The sequence below is a fragment of the Pleurodeles waltl genome, chromosome 5, assembly GCF_031143425.1.
Source record: "Pleurodeles waltl isolate 20211129_DDA chromosome 5, aPleWal1.hap1.20221129, whole genome shotgun sequence".
NCBI classification, from domain to species: domain Eukaryota; kingdom Metazoa; phylum Chordata; class Amphibia; order Caudata; family Salamandridae; genus Pleurodeles; species Pleurodeles waltl.
In genome coordinates, this window is record NC_090444.1 from 1708472712 (window position 1) to 1708497597 (window position 24886).

General features: G+C 44.4%; 1 protein-coding gene across 3 annotated transcripts in view; it reads left to right on the top strand.

Annotated features, from left to right (window-relative positions):
* The window catches only part of LOC138296692 (adhesion G protein-coupled receptor F5-like), a 1076691-nt gene that overhangs the window by 729176 nt on the left and 322629 nt on the right, over positions 1–24886 (top strand). For all 3 annotated transcript variants that reach the window (XM_069236057.1, XM_069236058.1, XM_069236059.1), the window contains one exon: positions 5523–5723. In XM_069236057.1, the coding sequence (XP_069092158.1) occupies positions 5523–5723 (201 nt within the window). The remainder of the gene's footprint in view (positions 1–5522; positions 5724–24886) is intronic.

Genomic DNA, 24886 nt, shown 5'->3' on the forward strand with positions numbered 1-24886 from the left:
AAGAGGAATAGGCCTCACAGTAGTGAAAAACAATTTGGAAGTTTGTGTCTATAAAGACATGTAAAACTTAAAAGTACGTATCTTGCCTTTTATTTACATAGCGCCCTGCCCCATGTGCTACCTAGGGCCCATCTTATGGGTGACTCATATGTAATAAAAGGGGGGGTTTAAATGCTAAGTGGCAGTGGCAGTGAAACTGAACACACAGGCTCTGAGGTGGCAGGCCTGAGACATGTTCAAAAGGCTGCGTAAGGGGTGGCACAATCAGTGCTGCAGGCCCACCAGTAGTATTTAGTTTATAGGCCCTAGGTATACCGTACACCACTTTACAAGGGACTTAAAAGTAAATCCAATGTACCAATTGTGGCGACACCAATGTTACCATGTTTAGGGGAGAAGTGTATGCACTTTAGCACTTGTCAGCAGTGGTAAAGTCCTCAGAGTCCTAAGGCCAACAAAAAGATACAGCAAAGATGTGAGACAAACAGTCAAAAAGTTAGGGGGAAGAAAACCCTAAGGCTGACCGGTCTAACAGCTGGGACTCCCAGCCCTGCCTGTATTTCTGCACCTTTCTTGTTTTATTTACTTTCCGTTTTCTGGGATATAAGGTCTAAGTCAATCATTGTGTTTCTTCTGTTGTATTGTGTTGTGATGTCCACTTCTCTTTCCTCCTCTATTATAGTTTCTTCAGTCTTTAGGGCTCCATATGTTCCATGCCTGTATCCTGGTCTGCTTTGCAGCTCATTACAGCATATCATCACCCACACACTGTTCTGTGGTACCTTGTATCCTGCCTTCCATCCAACACACAAGGAGGACCACTGTCTTGAATACCAAGATGGTGCCATTGCCTCTCTCTTTCTACCTGTTCCTCTGTTTTCTCCTAACTGCAGATTGGATTGTTTTTTTAAAGATGTTTTTTATTGAGTCAAATACAAGAACATTAACTTAACATTGCCAGGACAGAGATATGCAGTTGTGAATATATATGCATAAGGAATATTGTACTTGTAAATGCATATTTAAACATGTACATGAATTAGGCATATACAGCAATATAGTATCAAAGACTCCAAGTTTGAATAAAGAAAGAAGAAAGAAAGAGGGAGAGTGAGAAGAGCTTTAGGGATAGAAAAGGGAATCAAGTGATAGTCATGTGGAGAGAGAGGCAATAGGCCTTAGTTACAGCGAATGTAAGATGAAATAAGTATATATAAGAAGAAAAACAGGAAATATATTGACATTTTTTTAAAAGGAGGAGAAAAATCAATTTCCTTCGCAGTGCGTGAGAGATAGTTACTTAATGGCAACCATAGCTGATGACGTTTGAAGAAAGTTCCTGTTGAATCAAGCTTGTAGCTGTCAAGTCTATGATGATAACATACAGAATTCCACCACTGTCTGAGAGTAATGTTCTCCGAAGATTTCCAGTTAGAAGTAATAATAGAGATTGCAATAGAAAGCAAAAAGTCCACCAATTTTCAAAGAGGCCTGAATGAACTCCAGATATCGTGTACGCCTCCCAAAAACATTCATTCATATGACATTGGTAAGGAGATCTGAGCTATTGCTGAAATTCGAGACCATAGTGAGGACCAAAAAGTAGATAGGGATGGACCGGAAAAAAACATGTGAAAGTCAGTACCCTGCTGAGTGTGGCAGCGCCAACAATTGTCATTTTGTTTAAGTTTGAATTTGTAAAGGCGTACAGGAGTGTAGAAAAGTCTATTATAAAAAAAAATAGGGTCTGTGTGAGGCTTGCAGTGCGTGCAGTGGAATGTATCTTATACCATATTCTATCCTATAAAGAAGTTGGCCAAACAACACCAAGATCTGATTCCCACAATGTTTCAATAGGTGATTTGAGTCTAGGTAAAAGTTTATAAATTCCAGCTGCCCTAGGATAATTAGAAGTTACAATCGGGTGTGGAGATGATGCAAGAGAAGAATGATTATGATGTATAAGTTTATTGAGGGCCTCTTGGACTAGAGTAGAAAGAATGATATATTGGGATTTCATGTGAATAGGAAGATTATAAATTGCTGAGAGAGTAGTAAAAGGGATGATAGAGTCTTTATGATATAATTGGGAAATGAGAAGAATACCTTTAGTCATTCAAGCCTTCCAACACAAGGTTTTACCTTGTTTCCTAAGCGAACTATTGTGCCAAATAGGACTGTTAAAGAATTGATTAATGGGGGTAAGATGCAAAATAAAAAAAGGTTTCAGTAAATTGACTGAATGGGAGATAGTGCTGGGCAACCAGAATTTTGGGGGGTTAGACATAAATATAATGTGTTTAAGGGAAAAGGGAGAATTAAATGTTTCTTCCAAAGAGAACCATAGCTTTTTAGGGGCATCATTGAGTGTAGATAAATAGGGATGTATTTGCTTAATGCAAAAAAGATTTGTGATAAGTTATAAAGTCAGGGAAATTAACTCCACCTTGTACTTTAGGAAGTTTTAATTTCAAGAGAGAAATTCTGGATTGTTTACCGTTCCACAGGAACTTGGATAGAATTTTATCAATTGAACTAAAAAATAGTTTAGGTATCTTAATAGGAAGCATCATAAGGAAGAAGTTAATGATAGGGAGAAGCATCATCTTAATGGTGTCCAAGCGGCCCCACCACATGAGATATAACGGAGGCCATTTCTGTGTGAGATCAACAAGCTTTGCTGATAGGATTTCTAAATTAGTCCTTAATGTATCCTTGAGAGTAGTGCAGTACCATACCCCCAGGCATTTAACCTTAGAAGAATTCCAAGATAATCCTTCATCAAGGAATACAGAGCCAGTGCAATGAGCATTAAGTGGTAAGACCACTGTTTTGTCTATATTAAGTTTATAGCCAGATACATCAGAATATAAGTTGAGCTCATGCAGGAATGCAGGAAGAGAAGTGTCAGGGTGAGACATGAACAAAAGAATATCATCAGCATATGCCATAAATTTGATGTGTCCATTATTAATTTGAAACCCCGTAAATTGTTCAGACGTTTTTAATTGGTATAGAAAAGGTTCGAGAGCCAAAATAAATAGTAAAGGAGATAATGGGCATCCCTGACGAGTACCCCTTTTAAGAGGGAAAAAAGGAGATCGGATACCGTTTGTTATAACCGAGGAACATGGTGAGGAATAAAGAATGGATATAAAATGTCGGAATTTAGTACCTAGTCCATGCCATTCCAATGCTTTCGACAAGAAACCCCAGTAGACCCTATCAAAGGCCTTTTCTGCATCCAATATTAAAGATGCCAGAGGAATCTTAAGTTTAGATGCCTTGTTAATAATATTTAAAAAAATGGGAATTATCTGCTTCATTTCTATTAGGGATAAAACCAGATTGGATTGTTAGTACCTCACTATGCAGTCAGGATAGATGGGGTTATGAAAAAGCTGGCACTATTAAAGGGTCCACACTACACATACTTGAGTCTGATAGATTTGCGCTGATAAGTTCCACATGATCCATAGTTGCCTTCATCACCATCTAACACTTTATGCTTATTGGTATTCTGAACAAGCGCATTGAAATTGATGGTCCATTTCATAACTGGTTTGCTTTATGTTGTGCTAAGAGATCTCAGAAAACTTAAATTGACAACTCATTTTCTAGTCTGATTAATCTATTATAATATTTACCTTGAACCACTTGGTAATCTCCAGAGAGTCAGAGATTTTATATCACCAATCTGCTGATGACAATGATGACACACCGTTTTATCTCACAGCTCATAACATCTCACTTCTGCCTCATACCCTGTAAATCATTCAGATGTTCATGACTCTTTTCATAATGTTTTGTAAGTATTCCAAATTCCTGGTATATGTTTGGTGTGGACTTATAACATTGTTGAATGCAACTCAGAGAAAACTGATAACTATGAACGTTAAAGAATCACACAAGACCAGAGACTGAACCTCAAATGGCTTATGAATGCTCGTTTCCACTTGAGATATTTCTGGAGGATGAGAATCCATCCCTGAGTTGTGTATTAAGAGCACAATTCAATCATGCATTCTCTCAAGACTTGACTACTACAGTTCCTTTTTTATCAAGTCTGTCAACAATACATCTTCCCCACCGAAGACATTTCTACATGTGGATGCTCATTTTGTTGCAGGAACCAAGGACTGTGATTATATTACCTGTGGTCTACAAATGTTTCCTTGGCATCCTATCGAAGGTAGATTAATTTATAACACTATATGTATTTTCACAGAGCCTTAAATATGGGAACCCCAATCTAGTTGTTGAAACACTAAAAAAAATCTGCAAGCTAATGCTCTCTGCAGAGTGCAGAATCATTTTTACAGGAATCCCTAGAAGAAAAGAGAGTGCATCATTCTCAGAATTTAACTGACTGTTCATCAAAAATGTGGCATTTACTCCCTTCTGCCTTCTGTTTGAATGATATAGCCCATCTGCATACCACTAATTGCACATTTATCTTCACCTTCTTGTTGGCTTCATATCTTGGCTGTATGCTTGCTGAAGCACTTACTTGACTCCTTCTCTTTGGAATAATTATTTCCTTCAGTTACACGCATTGCTCTCCCTTATCCTGACCAGCTTCTCTCCCTTTCTTATCTCTGCCTAAACGCAACCTCCCAATTACTTATTACAACCTAATTTCTTGACTTGACGACTCTTACTCTCCACTTACTACTAAAACTGTGTCTTGTTTCTTTTATCTTCTGGTTTGTCATTTTCATTACATTTTCTTATTGTTAAAACCTGATGTTTGATATGCTGTATTTGTAAATTTAATATTTTATGTTTTTTACATCTCTCCTATTTAATGATGTTGGTGCTCTTGTTTGACTGTTCTCTAAGATGGTAAAGTTCTCTAGTGCCTGTGGGACATGTTTGCCCTAAATAAATTTGCATAAATAAATAAATCTCCCTCCATCTACTTTCCAAACCATTGACAATATATGATGATCATGAGAATAAAAGAGATATTTCAATTTTGTTATTAATGTTGGACCTGATTCGCAAACATTTTTGCACTTCAGCTCTCTACTCAAACTAGTCCTCTGCAAGTGAAAATAGAAAGTTCATAATTCACAAAATCAACAGCTGCATGCATGAACATGTATCCAACCGTAGGACATTGGATTTTGCACAGTACATAGATGTTCCCAGCAGAGCAATATGGGCTGGCCTTTGAGAATATAGGAACCATTTTCAAAGTCGTAGCATATTCGGCACTCAGAAACTTTTCTAAGAGTTTTCACATGCACCTTATGTACCTGAGTGTACATTAAGGATAAGGTCAGCACAATATTTCATGAGGCTATTGGAGAAGGAACTTATGGGAAAATGAGCACTGCCTGCAGATAAAAATGAAGTCAACCAATGCAAATCATAGGATGGAATGGACAATTTGTGAATTTCCATATGTAAGCCTCTTGCTTTGTCCATTATACCCATCATATTGTAATAACATCTCAATTTTCTTGATGAGGCACAGTTTTTATTCTAACATTATACGCTATTTCCTTATTTTGTAGAACAAACTCATTTTACAACATCCCCAGACATACTTTTTCAAGGTGATACATTGACGCTAACATGCAGAACCAAATCCATCTCCACCTCTGTCAGTTGGACGCACAATGGAGTTCCTGTCAAGATGAGCGCTACCAACACAATCAAAGATGGTGTGTCAGAATCAGTTCTGGTAATTCCAAGCATCACTACTTCACTTGCAGGTACACTATTTTCGTTATGACCTGATCACCCTTTTTTCCAAAAGTGCTCTTTTATGTATTTTGGCAAAAGATCTTTGTTAATATCAAGTGATGAACGTTATCTTCCAAATCCGATGCCGATTAAAGGTGATAACACATCTAAATTATGTTTGGGATATAACTTTATGGTTTCAGCATGAATAACTTTTTGGGGTACTGGTACAAAAATGTTTTATCTAACACTGTCTATACATATTTGTAGGTCTTACTTCAGACATTCAGAATTAGGATACATATTTCATGTTATCAAATCTTCATAAAGTCAGTAAGAAGTAGTACAAAAGAGGTCTGGGAACAGCCAATATTTCTTTTCAATTTTCATTGCTTGAAATGTTTATGAATGATTGAATGGTGGGATTAATAAAGTGTGTGGCTACTGCTAGGCAAAAAGTCAAAGTGAAGCAGAAGCCAGCTTAGTCTGTGAACAGGTGGGTTTTCAGTAGTTTGCAAAAAATATTTTTTTCTGGGGTACGCTTGAGGGCCAGAGGAAGTTCATTCCAGTATTTGGCAGCCAATATTGAGGAGGTCGAGCCACCTCATTTCTTACATCTAGTAAGTGGAATGGTCAGCAGATGAACTGACTGTGACCTGAGGGTTCTTATAGAACAGTAAAGGATCAATTTGTCCCAAAAGTATTAAGGACCTGTCCTTTAGAAGGCTGCGTGTGCCACCGTCAGAGATTTAAAAATCACTCACTTCTTCCCTGGAAGCCAGTGAAACTGCCTTCGGAACTGAGATATCGAGGCATGCTTAGGAAAGTTAAACAGGAGGTAGATGGCCATGTTTTGAATATTTTGTAGTTTCTGGATGAAGTAATCTGGGATATCTATTTATAAGATGTTAGTCTAGTCAAGTCTGGAGGGAATCATAGATTGTCTGACTGTTTTCTGGGCTTCAAAAGGAAGACATTTCAGGAATTTCTTTAACATCCCAAGGATCCAGCATCATGTTTTGACCACCTCTGAGATCTGGGGTTTCTAGCCCCCTCGGCTTGGGTACGGAGTGCCATGCAGTTGGTAGGCCAGGGACCCAACCAGTCATGCAAGAGATTATTACCAAACACCAGTACCTCAGTTTTATCAGGGTTACATTGCAGGGAGTTTGCTTTCAGCCATCCCATCACAGATGTCACACAGCAGCAAAATGTGCTTTTGTCTCTGGCTCATTTTTGTTGTAGGCCAGTAGAAGCTGTGTATCCTCTGTATACGAGGATACCAAAAAGTAGATGCCAAAAGTGTTGCTGAGGTATGCCAATGGCGTCATATAGATATTAAAAGTGTGGGGCTCCGGGCAGAACCCTGAGGCACTCCATACTTGAGTCTTTTGGCACCTGAGTATTTGGGTTTAAGTCTGACTACCTGCTTCCTATCCTGTAGGAAGGATCTTGACCAGGTCTGGACCATTCCCTCCACCCCAGTATGGGTGAGACATTGAAGAAAGATCTCATGTGTGATCATGTCAAATGCTGCTGAGTGGTCTTAAAAGATCAGTGCGGCATTTTGACCCGCGTCATCTGTTATGTCCATCAATGAGGACTCTGTACTATGCAGGTCCTAAAACCTGATTGTGAAGGATGTAGGAGATTGTATGCAACAAGGAATTGCAGTACTTGAGTGTTAACAACTTTTCCAATGATCTTATATGCCCTGGGGAGCAGCGAAATAGGTCTGAAATTAGAGAAGATACTTGAGTCTGCGTTTGTTTTTATTTTCTTTAGCAGAGGGATAACATTTGCCTTTTTACATTAGGTGGGTACTATACCTCAGTAAATAACTTTTTTTGGTCCCTCATTTTTCATGGCATTCTGTAATATATTTGAACTAGTACATGACCCTAACAAGAAAGCTGTTCAAAAGATGCACCACGACCCTGCTTCTTGCTTTCAGAAGTCCTCTTTCATCTATGCTGCCAATAGCTACTCAATCTATCTTGACACAGATCAACATCCTAGACTGCAACACAGACTTCTTAGCATACAGCCACTGATCCATAGTTACACTGCTGAGTAGTAGCATGTTCTCCTGTGGGCATGCTCCTACTGTCTGGTCCCCTGAGTGTTATTCCCATACAGGTACCTACTGACACCCTTGCATTACGTTATTTAGTTTTAACTCTAATGACTCTGTTGTAATTAAAGCAAGGCTCTGCTATGTGCTTTATAGATACCATTTAGGAAAGTGCCATTTTTGGACGGTCCCCCCCACACTTTTTGTTTTAGATGCTGTTGGTTATGATTCTGAAAGTGCACTGGAGCCTGCTAACCAGGCCATAGTGCAAGTGCTTTCTCCCTAAATTGGTAATTGTGAATTGGTATCCCTAAATGGCAAGTACTTTAACTCCCTTATATGTCCCTAGTTTATGGTTCCAGCGGTACCCAGGGCATGGGTGTTAAAAGGGTCTCCCGGGCCTGAAGCACTGTTTGTGCCACCCTGAGTGACTCAAGTAAAACTACTGACAGCAGGCCTGCCATTGCAGACTGTAGGAGCAGTGCACACAGCTCAAACTCAGCTGTGCCCACACAGTGTGGCACAGCCACAGCACCATCTTTAATATATGCAAGTCACCCCTAAGGTAGGCATCATGAGCATAGTGCATTATATTGAGGGTGTGTGCATCTAAGTGCTTCAATGTCCACAGAGTGGCTTTTCCAGTAAAGGCTACTATGAGAGAACAACAATCCATAAGATAATATGGGGTAGCACCCAGTGAATGTCAAGTCACCAGCTCCATTATAGTATGGTGGAAGTGAGACATGTTTGGTATCAACATAGTGCCTACTCACCCGACTTGAATCTCATCTTCATGATGAGGTAGCATCGACACCGAAGGCAACCTTAGAGGTTGCCCACTGAGTAACCCTACGTTTCCTGTGCTCTGGCTTCCAGCCTAGAGATGCTGCCACCAAGACAGGGTTCTGACCCCCTGGACAGAGGTGCGAACAATCCCTGGACTCAGGACAATGGCCTGGATGGGAAGGAGGTCACAAATCCCTCCCTCCCATGAAGGCTAATCAAGTGACACATCAAGGTGGTGAGCTTCAAAGGGCACACCGCCTATAATGGGCAAGCAGGCTCTCACCCAGTGAAGGGTAAAGGCCTCCTTCTGCCGTCAGGCACATTTGCACCTACGAATGTGGGAAAATTAGTTAGCCAGCAGGTGTATATCCCCAGAAGGATTGCCATACCTCTAGAATGGGCAGACAGGTCTGTACAGCAAGGAAGACTTCTGCCATCTTAGAACAAAAGCAGAAAAGAGGGTTCCACAGCCCAGTGGATGTGGTCACCACAGAGGCAGATTGGATGCTTGGCCAGTTGCCCCTTGGCTACTTGCTCTCACACCCCTAATGCCCCTAAATCTAGGATTTAAGGGACTCCCCTGGCACCACAACCTCAGATCTGCAACGACTTGCAAAGAAAGGACCTGAGAAGACCCACATCGATGACAACAGAAATCTGCACTGACAGAGGGTGTGATACCTTGAACATGTAGCAACCTCCTGGAGCTGCTCGACTGCGGATCGTCCTGCACCAAACACTTCTTTCCCCAGCAAGAGTACATGATTTGTGAGGCAAGACCAGACTCCCCTGGACTAGTGACACTAGTCCCCTGACCACCGCAGGTAAAAAGTATTCACCGGATACAAGGAAGCACTGGCCATTAACCCGCCAAGCGTTCGCCCAAAGACAGGTCATCCAGTGCATTGTGAGTCCAAGTGTAGTCCAGCTCCCTGCCAAGTAATAGCAGGCTACCATTTTCCACTGGACCTCCAGAAGGGTTGATAACGTCTCCTCCACCTTACCACTGCCAAGGCTTCTTGGTGGCCAGTTGGGTCATCTGTGCCTTTACTCAATACTGCAACTCAAGGGCACACTGCAGCACCTTCATCTTATGTCACCTGTGGCTCTGTTGTTGAGTCTTTGCATTTGTTTCCTCACCTGCACCATCTCAGTTGTAAAACCAGCAACTGCAGTTTTGGTTCAGCATCAAGGATAGGCAAGGACACCTCTGCACCTGAGACTAGGGGTGGATGGAATTTTTAATTCCACCGGTGGTATTGGAGGAATTTAGTGGCTCCACCAGTGGAATGATTCGGTATGGAGGAGGGAAAGCGGAGGAGGAATCTCAGGAGGGGGGATGTGTCCCAGTAGTGCCAGGTACTCCATGCTCAGTGCCATCAGCCTGTCAGCATTGCAGGTACCTGCACACATGACAACTCTGCTCCCACCAGCTCTGTGAGGGAAGAGACCAACATTGAGGCACAGATAGGATAAAGTGGACCATTGAGCGACCCGCACTATCTGCAGCAAGGTAGGACGCCACCTTAGCTTGGGCTTTTTAACAGTCTGTCTTTTATGTGGGCACACGCTTGTAGGATGCTGCACCACAGGGTTTCCTGAGGCTCTGTTGGGGACAGACAAGGGACTGCACAGACTTTTTACTGTTGCCCAAAGCTAACCAGTAGGGGAAGAGCTAATATAGGAAAGTATGTCCAATGATGGGCATTTGTCAGCAGCTCCTTGTGTGAACTCCAATCACAAAATAATTTCATCTAAAACAACCCCACTTTTTGCTGAATGGGATACAACGTGCTCTTTCTCTACAGCCTTACCAGCTCTCTCCTCTTCAATTTGAGATGTGACTACATTTAAGTCACGTTGACTCTGAATGCTCCTTTTGTTAGACTGTGCACTCCTGAACACAATCTGAGGGTGGATCCAGGTGTGGCACTTTGGTTAGCTTTCGTCAGCCCATGAATGGTATAGTAATCAGCTGTATTTATGCTTATTGGGAGAGGCACCTACAAACCTAAAGGGTAGCACTTTATAAATCGAGGGCTGAGTTACCTGCGTGCCCACTCATTGGATGCCACACCTTGAAATTATCTATTCCATCTAATGAATCTTGGTATTGTGATGCATAAGGGGAAGTCTTGTAAGTAGGACTAAAGAGCGGCATTAGGGGCAGATAATCACATTAATCTTTGCCTGAGACCCAGCACCTCCAGTTCACATCAAAGAGACAGAGAGCTGTGATAGGAGGACACACATGAGTCATGGGGGAGAAGGAAGGATTTAGACATATAGGCCCTCATTACAACCTTGGTGGTTACCGTCAGACGGCCACCCATGCGGCCGGAAACCCGCCAGCCGCATTTGGACATCCCCCAAACAGAGTTTCCGCCCACCAGCCCAGCGGGGATGTCGGCAGCAGCATTGCAGACGGCTCCTAATGGAGCCAGCGGCAATGTGGTGGTTTGGCGGGTGCAGCAGCACTCGGCGCGCTCTTCAGTGTCTGCCAGGCAGACAGTGAAAATCACAACAGGGCTGTGACTGGGGGCCCCTGCACTGCCCATGCTAAATGTATGGGCAGTGCAGGGGCCCACAGGGGCCCTGTGGCTCCCCTTCCCACCAGCCTTTCCATGGCGGTCTCTACCGCCGTGGACAGGCTGGCGGGAAGGGGAATCATAATCCCCAGGACAGCACTGCAAGCAGCGCTGCCCTGGCGGATTATAACCACCGGGACAACCATGGCAGAAAACCACCAGTACCGGCGGTGTGAGCACGGCGGTACCTCAGCGCTCAAAATATGGTGAATTGTACCGCCAGCCTGTTGGCAGTACGATCTCCACTTCAACCCTGGAGGTCTTTGACCACCAGGGTTGTAATGAGGGCCATAGTTTTGAACCACTCCAAACTGGCCTGTAGCATTGTGGATGTACTTCAAACAAGCCTCGGTGCCCACAAAATGACATGCTATATCTAGATGTACAGTTAAAAGGCCACCACAGTCTTTGCTGACTCCTAGTAGAAATAATATTCCGACAAACAGCATAGTATATATTTTAAATATAGAGCGACCCCAACTCATTTAAACCACTATTGGCAAGAAAGTGGTCGGTAGGTGGTTGCTTCGGCTGTGCATACCATTAGCTGTGTGCTGAACGAGTGTGCTAGACAAGGGAGGCAGGCTTGAAGCCAGACACGCATTACGGGCTCCTAACTCAGGATGGGCTTTGTGTGAGTGGGAGAGCTACAGAGAGGCACTGGCTGATGCCAGAGCAAAGCTGCTGAGTGTCACGGTACCTGGACGGGGCAGAAAATTGAAATAGACACCCAGGGCTTCCGATCACCATGCATACTACCGCAGCAGGCGGAACTTCAAAATCAATTTAATCTAACACTGTGCTCCCACAAACTCGACCCACAAGTGACCGAATGTCACAAGTACAATTTTTCAGGACCTGCGGCTTCTGCGTTCAGCACCAAGGACAGGCAAGACACCTCTGCACCTGGACTCAACAAGTCAGGTACTTGGACTTGGGACCCGCAAAGCCTTAACCACAAGTGGGTGCTTTTGCACTCACCCCGCAAGTGGCCGAGTGTAACTAGTATCTTTTCCCATTGACCACAGTGTTGAGATTTGAAAGCTTGAGAATGCAATGCTTTTTTCCTGCTATAAAATCCATAACTGTGATTATACACAATTGATATGATTTGTTTTGGTGTCTAAAATTATATAAAAATCTGCTCTATTTCTATAAATTGGTGTTGGATTTCTTCTGAGTCATGCCAAATACTTATCATCCATATTGGTACTCTAAAATCCTTAACACATGTTCCTCTAGTAAAGCCTGACTGCTTTTTGCTACACTACCAGGACTGAGCCAAGGATTTATTATTGTGAATCCAAGGTACTATCTTTGGGGTACTGGGACAGTCTAACACTCCACTTTTTTACACCATTTAATTGACACACTGGACAATAACTCTTTCCCAAGCACTTTTAACCCTTCTCTCTTCAACACCCCTCACTTCAATCCTTTTTTTAGACCTATATTGCAGCACTGGCACTAGTTTTTCTGTGCTCAACACCTAAGTCCGTCACCCTATGCCCCTTCAAAAGTTGTTTCTTCTCACACTGTCATCTGTGGACATACTCGCATACAAAGATTTTAACATGTCACATACTGAGAACTCTTGCTTATAATAGTCAGTTTTATCTCTAATGACTTCAGCTTACTTGAAACAATATCACACTAAGGCCCTCATTTCCACCTCGGCCTTCTTTAAGCAAGACGGCCGAGGTACCGCCGTGCTGAAGACCGCCAGTGCAGGTGATTTTCCACACAGCGTATCATGACTGCTGGCAGCCCTCCACCCTTTTTCAGACGGAGAGCCGCCAGCAGCCATACTGGCAGTTGGCGGGGAAGTGGAGGCTGCTCCACCTCCACCGCCACATCATCATAACAGTGCCCACTGAATCACGTCCCATGATTCTGTGTGGCGGTGTTCTGGTGATGGGGAGTTGGCGGCGGAGCAGCCCCCATGGATCCCGTTCCCTCCCGGAGGATCACGGACAAGGTAAGGTGATCGCCTATTAGGGGAGGGGGGTGAGGGGTGTTGTGTGCGTGCATGGGGGTGTGCGTGGAAGTGTGTAGAAGGGCTGTGTGAGTGCGTGCATGCATGCGGGGAGTGTGTTGTGTGTTTGGAAAATGTGTGCGTGTCTGTCTATGTGTATGTGTACGGGTGTGTCTGTGTGTATGTGTGCGGGTATGTCTGTGTGTATGTCTGTTTGTATGTCTGTGTGTATGTGTGCGGGTATGTGTAGATGTAGTGTATGTGTGCGTGTAGGTGTGTGTGTGTGTGTCAATATGGGGGGTCGTGGGTTTGGGGGGAGGACTGTGGGGAGGGGGAAACCCCTATCAGTGCCAGGAAATGAATTCCCTGGCACTGATAGTGCCTACTGCCGTGGATTTCATGACAGTACAGAACCCCACGAAATCCATGGCGGTATGCAGGGTTGTGTTACCGCCGGCGAAGTCTCCAGCCCAGCAGTCGTTACCACCCTGGCGGTCAGAGTGGAGAAGTGGCGGTTTAGCATGGCGGTCACCACCATGCTTGTAATGTCATTTTTTTAAACGCCGGCCTGTTGGCGCTAGTACCGCCACTTCTCCACCAACCACAAGGGTAGTAATGAGGGCCTAAATGTTTTACAGGTACACTTTGTCCATGCATTTTTAACATGGGTTTAACTACCTCATATTGTGCACTGAAAAATCTTAAAAGAAAGAGTTAGGGATACATTTTTTAAATAAAACAAACATGTCACTGAGTCTTTCTTTTAACTTTTTTCAGCCCAAAAATGCAATCATAAAATCAACCACAAGAGGGCCTTGCTTTCCAGCTGAAGAACAAAGAGCTCCATCTACTTACACTTTAAAAAAATATATGATAAGATTTCCTCAGGTCATGGATTTAATATCAGAGGAGAGATTGTTTTTTATTTCTTTAAATTTTGTTGGGGCAGGCTGCTGCACTCCCTTACACCCCCACAACATAAAAAAAGGCTTGATAGTTCCCACATCTATTCTACCAGCACCAACGAGCAAAAAATAAACAAATAAATAACCCTTGTAGACATTATGGTGCACTCCTTTTTTTTCATCCATCTTCTCCCTTCATGAGCCCACTATGGCTTTCAGGACCCCAACCTTGGGAGACGGCACCTAAATTTAAAGGGCACAGGTCTTTCCTCCCCAAGGCTTGAAGGAATGGGGGATCCCATTACCCGGGTTTGTCCCTCTCTTGTATCACAGGTGAACTTACACCTGAGACACTGTTTCTCTGCTCACAAGAGAACGGGCAGGGTAATCTTGTCTTCTTCCACCCTTCAAAAAATGTCCCCACTGGGTGGAGGCAGACCGTCATTTCCCTGCCTGTACTTTGGCAGGCAGGGAAACTCGCATTTCTCTGGCCCGATGTAAGCATGCCAAACCCCTGCCCCCACCAGGTGGGAGCAATGTTGGCTCCCTATGCACCCAGGATCAAAGCTAGTCCCAAGGCTTCATTCCTGCTACAGATGTGAAAAGGTTGATGGTGATGGAAAATCTTCTCATTGATAGAGGAAGTGCTAAATCTCAATATAAACCTTTGTAAATGCTTCCACTGTAAAGACAGAATGGTGGAGGAAATGTATCCAATGGATCATCTAAAGTATTTAGCATTAACTTCAAAAATCTTTTTCGAATGTGAACCTAACTCTAAGTGAGTCCACTAGTCACCCGCTCCAATAATGAACACCCTGCAACACCAGCAACACTCTAGATTTGCTCACCTCAAATGTTTGTTTATCTTGCAAATTTTTTAATCATAAGATTAGCACAGCGCTATCCATGCCGAGATGGATAGCGACAAAGTCTTTTGGGTGTTATGATGGAACCACGCATGCCAGAACAACGCATGCCTTAACATTGTGGTTGGAACAAGACTGTGTATTTTCCACGCATGCCTTTACCACGCATGCCTTTACAATGCATTTCATTGTAAAAGCATGCCTAGTAAAGGCATGGGTGGAAACTCATTCAAAATGGCAGGTTCTGTAAGGCAACCTCCACCCGCCCTGAGGCCCAAAAGTACCCCCACCCCTAATAGCTAACCTACCCCGACCTGTCCTGAGCCCTAAAATATAATACTATCCTAAGCCCCACCCCTATAAACTAAAGTACCCCGACCCCAAACCCGTCCTAAACCCTAAAAGAAAAGTACCTGACCCCCCACCCCTGCCCCATAAAAGTAAACTACCATGACACCCCCACCCACCCTGAGCTTTAAAAAAAAGACAACTATCCCCACCCCTAAAAAGTGAAAAAAAACTGACCCTGAATCCTAAAAAAAGAACTACCCTGACCCCTACCTCTAAAAACTAAACTACCCCTCCACCCATTCTGAGCCCTAAAAAAAAGAAATTAGCAAACCCCCACTCTGCCTCGAAAAAGAGGCCTGCCTCTACACCGAATGCCCCCAAAAAAACGACCCCGACCTCCCACCCCTAAAAACTAAACTACCCCGATACCCCCCACTCCCCCTGAGCCCTAAAACATTTCCCCCTAATAAGTAAACTATCCCAAACCCTCACCCACCCTAAGCCCTGAAAAAAATGATCCCGCCCCCATCCCTGCCCCATAAAACTAAATTACCTCAGCCCCCACCCACCCTGAGCCCTAAAGTAAATAATATCCTGACTCCCCCACCCCTGCCCCTAAAAACTAAGGTACCCTGACACCCCCACCTACCCTAGGCCCTAAATGCACCCACTGCTAAAAACTGCCCACCAATCCTGCCCCAACCCCACTTACCTCACCGTGTCCTCTCCCAAACCTTCCTCATCCTCTCTCCTCCCTCCTTAAACTTTCCCCCACCTCTTTAAAAATCAACTACCCTGCCCCACACCCTAAGCCCTAAATAAAAAAAATTACAAAAAAAACCACACAAGCCCCTAAAAAAACCCTGCATATGCGCAGCTCAGCACATGCATGGTTAAGTCACAGAAAAAGCCATGCATTGCTCAGGCCAGCGTGGTTACACTTGCATGGGAAACATTCACATCCTTTAAGCCTATAACCCTGAAAGGGATTTGTTTTGATGTAAATATGGAACCCACCTGGAGTTAAGGTCTGAGGGGTCCCTAGACCAAGTTTCAATATAGAGTACTTTTTTACCTTGACCCAGGGAGTCCACGTGCAGACTGAGCCTTGCTGTCCTTAGTAAAGAACAGGAACTACAAATGCTGTCAATCAAAGATGTAGCACTCTGCAAAACCACACTTGGAGATGGAGTTGCATTCGACCCTTGGAAAGAAGAGGCAGTTGGGGTCCTAGGACCTGGATTCTACAGCTGGCACTCTGCCACCATGTTTGGTAGCTTTGGGTGCAGGGGTTGGCCTTGCAGCTATCAATCATGGGAAGGTTGCGCCATAGATGCTTTGGATGCAGGATCTCAGCAGTGGGGCTGTTGCTGATGTCTGTCGCTATTGCTGGGAGTTGCTCTGGAGTTGGTGACATCTGGGGATGGGTCAGTTACTGGGCTGGTGACCAACAAGCCTTCGCAGTGGCAAAAGTTATCCACTGGTACTTCATTGGCTGGAGGTGGACAGGAGTGGTGTAGTGGCTCAAACCTTGGTGTGAGCCTCATTAAAACTTCCAGGGTACAAGTCACTGACTTTATTTGGGCTCACTCAAGAGGGGCCCAATGGGTTACACTTATTGTAACACAGCTCAACAATTCTTCTGCAGGTAGCAGGTGACTGGCTCCACCAGTCAGGGAAGTCTGCTTCAGTTTCTGGCATCCACTGAAGTCCTCTTGCTGGGAGCAATGAGTTTTTGCCATAGGCACACATCAAACACACAAACACATAGGGAGACATAGTGCTCTATGGTCTCCTCAGGGCACTTCAGTGTCCTCTCTTTGTGCTGCAGGGGGAGTCCAAAGTCCTGTTGTCAGTGAAGGTGTTTTCTCTGTGCCACTTCTCAGATTCAAAGTGAGAATTGAGGTTCTGGTGACAGGGGAGCCCCTTAAATTATATTTTAGGGGGAGTTAAGGGTGTGAGGACAGTGGTCAATGGGCTACTGGTCCCTGCGGCTAGACCAACTATGTGGTGATGACTTCCTGTGAGATTACATCACTTTTCTACCAAGAACCATCTAATTTCAAGGTTTCCCAACATGGCAGGACCTTTTCTCACCTTTACAGATATAGCCCACCCTAAAGGTGTGGCTTGCCTCTTGAAGGTGTATGCCTTCTGAATAACTAATTTACCCACCTGTTAGTCTGGACAGGGTGGAAGGGATTTGTCCTCAAGTGGGGCATAAGAAGTGTAAACACCTTTGAGGCTCACCACCTTGATTACTATAAGCACTAGCCATCCTGGGAGGTGTGGCCTCCTTCTTGCCAGGTCCTTTCTGTCTTGGGGAAAGTGTTAGCACAACCAGCAGTAGGGCAGACTCTTGTCTTGGTGGCAAATGGGTCAGGAAAGCCCAGCAAGGCAAGAGAAAGCTGGCAACTTGGTAGGCATCCTCCAAGGATACCATAAGGGTACATGCTAGCTTATCAGCTTACCTTGGGCCGAGAACCGTGCACAGGGTTAAAACCCACTGTGTTTGACAACAAACATTAAGGAAATCAGTTGGGTCATCATCGAGCTGGACATCTGGCATTTGCCAGCCCATGTCATTCTATGGATTGCTGGTCACTTGATGTAGCATTAAGTTTTAAATGCTATCACAAGGTCATATATGCTTGTACATATTTGTCCTCACTCAGAACACAGTGCACCTTGCCTCCTGGGCTATAGGAAGCCTGCCTTAGGGGTGAATGACCTGTATTTTGGGTAGAGAAGGGACTCTGCCTGCACTTGGTGTGGGCGGAGTGAAACTTCAGCAGACAAGCTGGTTGTGGAGGCTGACAATGCAGCTCTGCAGGCTTTGCTTTTACTCAGCCCAAGGAGGGAGGCACAATCAGTGCTACAGCCCTTGTGACCCCTTTTCTATCCCTGCCCTGGGTACCACTGGTACCATTTACTAGAGCCTTACAGGGGTGGTAAAGTCCAATTGGGTTTACCAAACCACAGTACCCTTTAACGGAAAGAGCACTGGCAGTGAGATTGATTAGCAGGCCTCAGTGCACTTTCATATAAAAAACAACAACGTCAGTAGTCTAAATGGGGACAAAAAGTGGGGGGAGAAGACTTCAAAGAGCCCAGTTATTTACAGTTAACATTCCATTGACAGAGTTATGTTTTAAAGTGAAAAACACCAGTTATAATTCTCTATAGTAACTATAATTTGTGATCTAAAGTAACTATAACTCACGCCCTAGCCATGCACTGCTAATTATCCCACATATTACATAACTCATGACTTGAACTAGACCCTGATTGATGAGATTTGTAATGACATAATTGATGACAACACTGCTTGGTTGGAGAGCCATGGAAGATCACCATAATACTTGTCAAGCACAAAATATAGATGTAAACCCTTGTGCCACATTATACCTGCGCCAGATATAATGTAAGCAAGGGAGGCTTTCCCCAGCCGTAAGCCCAAAAAAATGGCAGATTTCCCTGTGCTATTTTAGCATCAGTTTTTAATGCCTGCTAAGGGCAGGTGGTAAAGTGACACTAGTGATATAGCCTATGGGCCTCCCTGAGCTTTGCTGGACTAGTGCCAAAATGTTTGGCAAAGGCCAAAAAAATGCCACAACTGCACCCAAAACTTGATTGGGGTGCAGGGCAGTGCAAGGAAATTGGTGCATCGGAGTCGATGCACCAGTTCCTTGTAAGTATGCTGCTCTATGCTTTGGGTTGTTTGTTTTTTCATCATGTAAAGGTTGTATAATTTAGGACAAGTATGAGTGTCAAAAGAAATCCAAGCACTCAAATCAAAAAAGCATCTTACTGGCTGTTTTCGTATTGTCTTGAAGTCCACCTTACTGAAACAAAAAACACGTTATCAGGACATTAGAAAGCTGCTAGTATTTGAAGAACCAACATTTAAATGTTTGAAAAACAGTATACATTATTTGATGCATAAAGATTTACTCTAAAGTCTACTAAGAAAGTAGGGCTTTATAAACCACTCCATGCATTTTGGAGTTTGTTGTGAGTTTTACATATCTATGCTGTGTTGTCTTTTCTTGACTTTCACATATGACTCAACATGATGATGTTGTCTACATTTTGCCAGTGAGTTAGGAAACAGAACCAATGATTCTGGGCCTGGAGGTGGTTGCTACGCCCATTCTCCTGTTCAGGAACTTGGCTGTGGGGCTGCTTTTGCTGGTGCTGTAAGAGAACAGCTGCACATGCCAGGTGCTGTACTGGACTGAGCAGATCAGTTAGAAGAGGGTGCAAATGGAACTGTTAAATCAGTGTTTCAAGCAGAAGCAAGTAGTGCAGAACTGGCATGAGTTCATCCGTCAACTGGGGCACTCAACCATTCTACAATCATCCACCCACAATGCTTCACAAGATGTATAGGCTTGACAGGCACCCCTCCTTGCCCTTGTGTGATGCCGTAAAGGGGCGATGCCTACAGCTGACTGATTCTGCATGGTCAGTCTACCAGGTGAGACAGACAGCATTCTTGGGATAATCTGGGTTTCTTAGGGCTCTCAGAAAGCCAACAGGTTGCCTAGAGCTTCAACCAGAATGCCTTGCCTTTCTGCTGATCAGGCCTTAGGAATAACTATGACTGTGTGTATTAGACAGGGCAGCTTCTTGGCATGTCTCTCCTGTCTTTTTGCCTTCTGACCTCCTGTTGTTATGGTTTACTGGACACTGTTCTTGCTGGTTTATTGTCTCTGCACACTTTACTACTGCTGACCAGTGCTAAGGTGCAAGTGCTCCTAGGTAAATTGTACTGTTGATTGTTTTTTCCATGATTGGCATATTTGATCTACTGATAAGTCCCAAATAAAGTGCACCAGAGGTGCCCAGGGGCTGTAAATCAAATGCTACTAGTGGACCTGCAGCACTGATTATTCCACCCACATAAGTAGCCCTGTAAACATGGCTCAGACCTGCCACTGCTGTCTCTTTGTACAGTTTTAAATTGCCAATTCGACCTGGCAAGTGTACTCAATTGCCAGGCCCACACCTTCCCTTTTTGTGCATGTAAGGCACCCCTAAGGTAGGCCCTAGGTCGCCCCATGGCCAGGGTACAGTGTTTTCAAAACGTAGGACATGTACTGATGTGTTTTACATGTCCTAACCGTGAAATACTGCCAAACTCAGGCTTCACTTTTGCAAGGCCTAGCTCTCTCATAGGTTAACATTGGGGCTGCCTTTAAATCAATTTAAAGCGCAGATTCCGTTTGAGAGCAGATAGAAATATGGAGTTTAAGGTCTCTGAACTCACAATTTAAAAATATATCTTTTAGTGAAATTGGTTTTTGGTTTGTGAGTTTGAAAATGCTGCTTTGAGAAAGTAGCCATTTTCTTGCTTAAACCATTCTGTGACTCTGCCTCTTTGTGGATTCCCCGTCTGGGTCAGTTTGAAAGTTGGGCTGTTTACACATCTCCTCTAGACAGCGACTCAAAGGGAGCTGGGGTGTCACCTGTATATCCTGATGAGCCATCTGAGCTAGAGTGGAGGGAGGAGTGGTCACTTGCACCTGAAAGGACTATGCCTGCCCTCACACAATGCGGTCTAAAACCCCCTTGTGTGTGTCTGGGGCCTGGCTTGGACAAGGAAGGATCTTGCAAACACTTGAGACTTTGCTTTGAAGTTTTCCAAATTCAAAGGCAGAAAGGGGGATAAGTAGTGGACCCAAAACCCCAGACTTTTATAATCTTTCTGGAATCAAGAGGAACCTCTGCCCAGGAGAAGAGCTGAAGAGCTGAAAGGGGAGTACTGTCCCTTTGCTGTGTTGCTTTGCTGGACTGGCCTGCAGTTGCTGTATCTGCATGACAAGAGGGCAAAGGGTGAGCTTTTCTGTGTGTCCTGCTTGAGAAAGTTCTCGAAGGGCTTTGAGTAGAGCTTGCCTTCTGTTGGAAGTCTCAGGGGCACTAAAGACTTCACTTTCCTCAAACTGCAGCACTGGGAACTGTGTTTTGTGCAGTTCAAGAGGAGAAACCACTGCACCGCCGCCAATGAAGCCGTTGGCCTGCACAGGACCTGCTGACTCTGCACAGAGCCCCACTACCCCACTCCGCACCGTGACCATTGTCTCATCGACGCCGTCATCAGACGACTTCACTGAGCCGTTGATCGCACCGTGACCTGTGGGCCCTTCACTCCAGCATCACCTGCTCACAACGCAGCCTGGGTCTCCCTGACACCGCTGCTCCTGCTGACACTGGCGCCGCTGCCTGCACCATAGCCTGCGGACACCACTTGTGAGGTACACAAAGCACCGTCCTGTGCCGCACCGCAGGCCGGGCCACTGACGCCAGCATCATCGATTCCAGTGTCATCACCAGGTGTCATTGCCTGCACCGTGGCCTGTGGACACCGCTTGTGAGGGTCACAAAGCACTGTCCGGCCAAAACAACTGGCTTGGGCCTACAGATGACAGCGCTTCAGCAACCATGATGCCGCTGCCTGCACGTGACCTGGTGACACCGCAGTCGCACTGCCCTACTTCACACCACAGCCCTGGTCTCACTGATGCCGCTGGACGCTGTCACCAAGCCGCTGCCTGCACCGTGACCTGTGGGCACCACACGTTGTATCATTCTGCTTTGCATCGCAGCCCCAGCGCTATCAACGCCAGCAGCCATGACTTTATCAGCCTGGAGTTCGATCCGCACCATGTGTCACTCCAAGGGCCCAACGACTTCCGCATCGACTCCTGAACCAATACCACGACACCAGCAATGCCGCTCTCTGGAGCTCACCGTGGGGATCACAACATCCTGCAGTTTTAAAGGTACTGTTTGCGGGTCTTCCCGACACCGTAGCTGGCCCACAACGCCATGGGCAGCCTGAACTGTTGGTTTTGTTGATCATTATGCTGTGATAGCCACAGGTGGAGCTATCGACTTCAAGGAACTGTATTTTTGAGTAAATCTTGCAGAATTCATGTTTTTTAGCACTGTATGTTGGATTTTTGTTTTATTCAGTCTTGTTTTATATAGATAAATATTGCCAATTTTTTTCTAAAACCGGTATGTGTCTTTTTGTAGTGTTTTCATTTATTACTGTGTGTTATGTGCTAATGCTTTACACATTGCTTCTGAGATAAGCCTGACTGGTTGTGCCAAGCCACCTGGGGGGGGGTGAACAGGGGTTATCTCAGAGGGTATCTCCCTTATCGTGACTAGAGGGAGGGTCCCTGTTTGGACAGGGTACAAACCAACTGCCAGCTAGAGACCCCATTTCTAACAGTGTTGAAGACCTGAGTGGGAACATTCGGGTCTTCTACAAAGTTAAGGGATGGCATGAGAGGTATTCTTCACTGACATGGCAAGTGCTTTTATGCGTAATGTATGTGGTGTATGCTACATGCAATCAGTGTAACCATCGGCCTCAGACTCAACAAGATGAGACTAAAGTCAGGAGTGTTGTGCATTGCTGCCTCCATTGTCCAGGCCCAATACTCACTAAAGGGGCTTACCCTTAGTTCTGGGGCTGGATTCTGAGCAATGAACCACATGGAATGGAAACCCGAAAGTTCACTTTCTTCTCTGTCATCATAGATCACATAGGTAACAGGATGGGTTGTGTAATGGGGATCTCCCTCTAGCTCTCTTTTTAATGTGTCTCTGTCATGAGATGCTTTAGTGGGGCTTAGCTCAAGCAGCCATGCTGCAGAGTGTTCATGCTATCAATTTAGGAGAGTGCAGCCCTTAGTATAGTACCAGGTTGACAACCTTTAATGGCTGGGTACAAGCTGCAACCTTTTGTAAAGTAAGAGCTACTCGTGCTCAGTGAAAGTCACCCAGAGCTACTATTATATTTAGAGTCCTAGTAGTGACCACATCAGAGAATATTAAATTAGTGCCCACCATATGCAATATTATCAGCAGTGCATGAGGCATGGTTGCGAACATTAATGTAAGAAATGCATTGTCAATATGGAATACCTCTACATGGAAAATGCATAACATCCATAGCTGCAATGCACAGACACCAAGTTATTAGTAACATGTCTCCTGAAACACCAGCTCATGAGGTCTGAAACACGCACATTTTCATCCCAAATATATACTTAAATGTTGGTATACATACATTTATCAAACCAAACAAAAACTTCTAATTTATTAGGCTGGTCTATACACAGGAGAGCTATTACAGGTAGCTGCAGGGCTACCAGGAGCTGACAAGCTACTTGTTGGAGAAGCCTGGTCTAAGATGACTCTGAGTTTTTTGATTAGGAACACCAGGCTCTGATTTGCCTTGTCCTTCCAATGTTTAGGCAAGGTCCACTCAAGTAGTTTCGGCTTCATTGTCTGCTTATAGAGGAGTGTCCTTGGCTGAGATCTGTCAGGCTGAGACTTGGGCTTCTGAACACACTTTTATTAGACGTTTTGATTTAATTGTGCACAAACTGATCGGTTGAATTTAGGGAGTGGTGTTTTGCAGGTGGGGAGCCTACTTCTCCTGTTTAGTTGTGTCTGAAGGTGATGTTAATACATCTGGGTGTGCTTCATGTCCTGTGTAGTTCATTGCTTTATGGGTCGTATTACAAAGACCTTCATTTGTTTGGGGTGTATGCTTTGGTATACTTCAATATGTTATGACTGGGTCGAGGACAAGGGACATAGAGGGAGTGCCCTGGTAACTTACTGGTAAACATTATTACTCTTAGTTCTAATCATCCTTGACACAGCCATACTTCCTACCCACCCTCAGATATCAGGCCTTTGTGTTGCTTGGTATTTCAGGAAAAGCTAAGGTAAAACTGTAGCATTTTAGCCCTTAGCAGAAGGGTGAGTGAAGTCCGTAAGTATTTCTTGTTGATGATTGGATGCTACCTCAATGCGTGATGAGTGGGTCGAGGATGAGTAGGACTAAGAGTAATGAGGATTACTGGTAAGTAATCAGGGCATTACTCATATTACTACCTTGGTGTAAGAGGGATTACAGCTAAGGCTGTAATATATTTCCCATCTGTAGGCACTCCAAATTGATAATGTTTTTTTTTTACTTAACCACTTGCAACCCTGCCAGATGCACTGATATGATCACTGCTCAAATTGGTCACAATTGCATCAGTAATGTTAGTAGCTCGAGGTGATTTAAACTAACATTAGTAGCTCTTAAGACCGAAAAGGTTGGATACCCCATCTTAGATGCAGCTTTACAGCATCCTACAAGACCAAAAGTCACAAAAAGAAATCTGAAATGCAGCAGAGGGGTCAACATACACAGATAATGCATGTTTAACATCCAGAGTGTGCAGCAACTGTTCTTCAGGAGAAGGAGGACAAAATGAAGCTAAAATAAGCTCCTGAGACTTAAATGTAACTTAGAATGAACCCTTGGAATAAACCCAGAATCCAACCGTAACAGCATTGCATCCTCCATGCAACCTCAAAAATGCATGTGATCACATCAGTGAAGAAAGTTCCCTCAACTGCCTGGCCGATGTGATAGCCACCAGAAAAGACACCTTAAAGAAGAGTACTTACATCCACAATGGGTACAATTTCAAAAGGAGAGGTTTGAAGGGCTTTAAGAACCAGAGAAGGATCCCACGCTGGAACTGCAGATTTCACAGCCGGTGATGCAAATGAAAAACGTTGAAATAATCTGGCCAATGGTCCAACATTTGCGGAAAAGGAAACTGAATCCCTGAATGCCCTGATAGCAGCCCACTGACTCTTTCAAGTAGACAATGAAT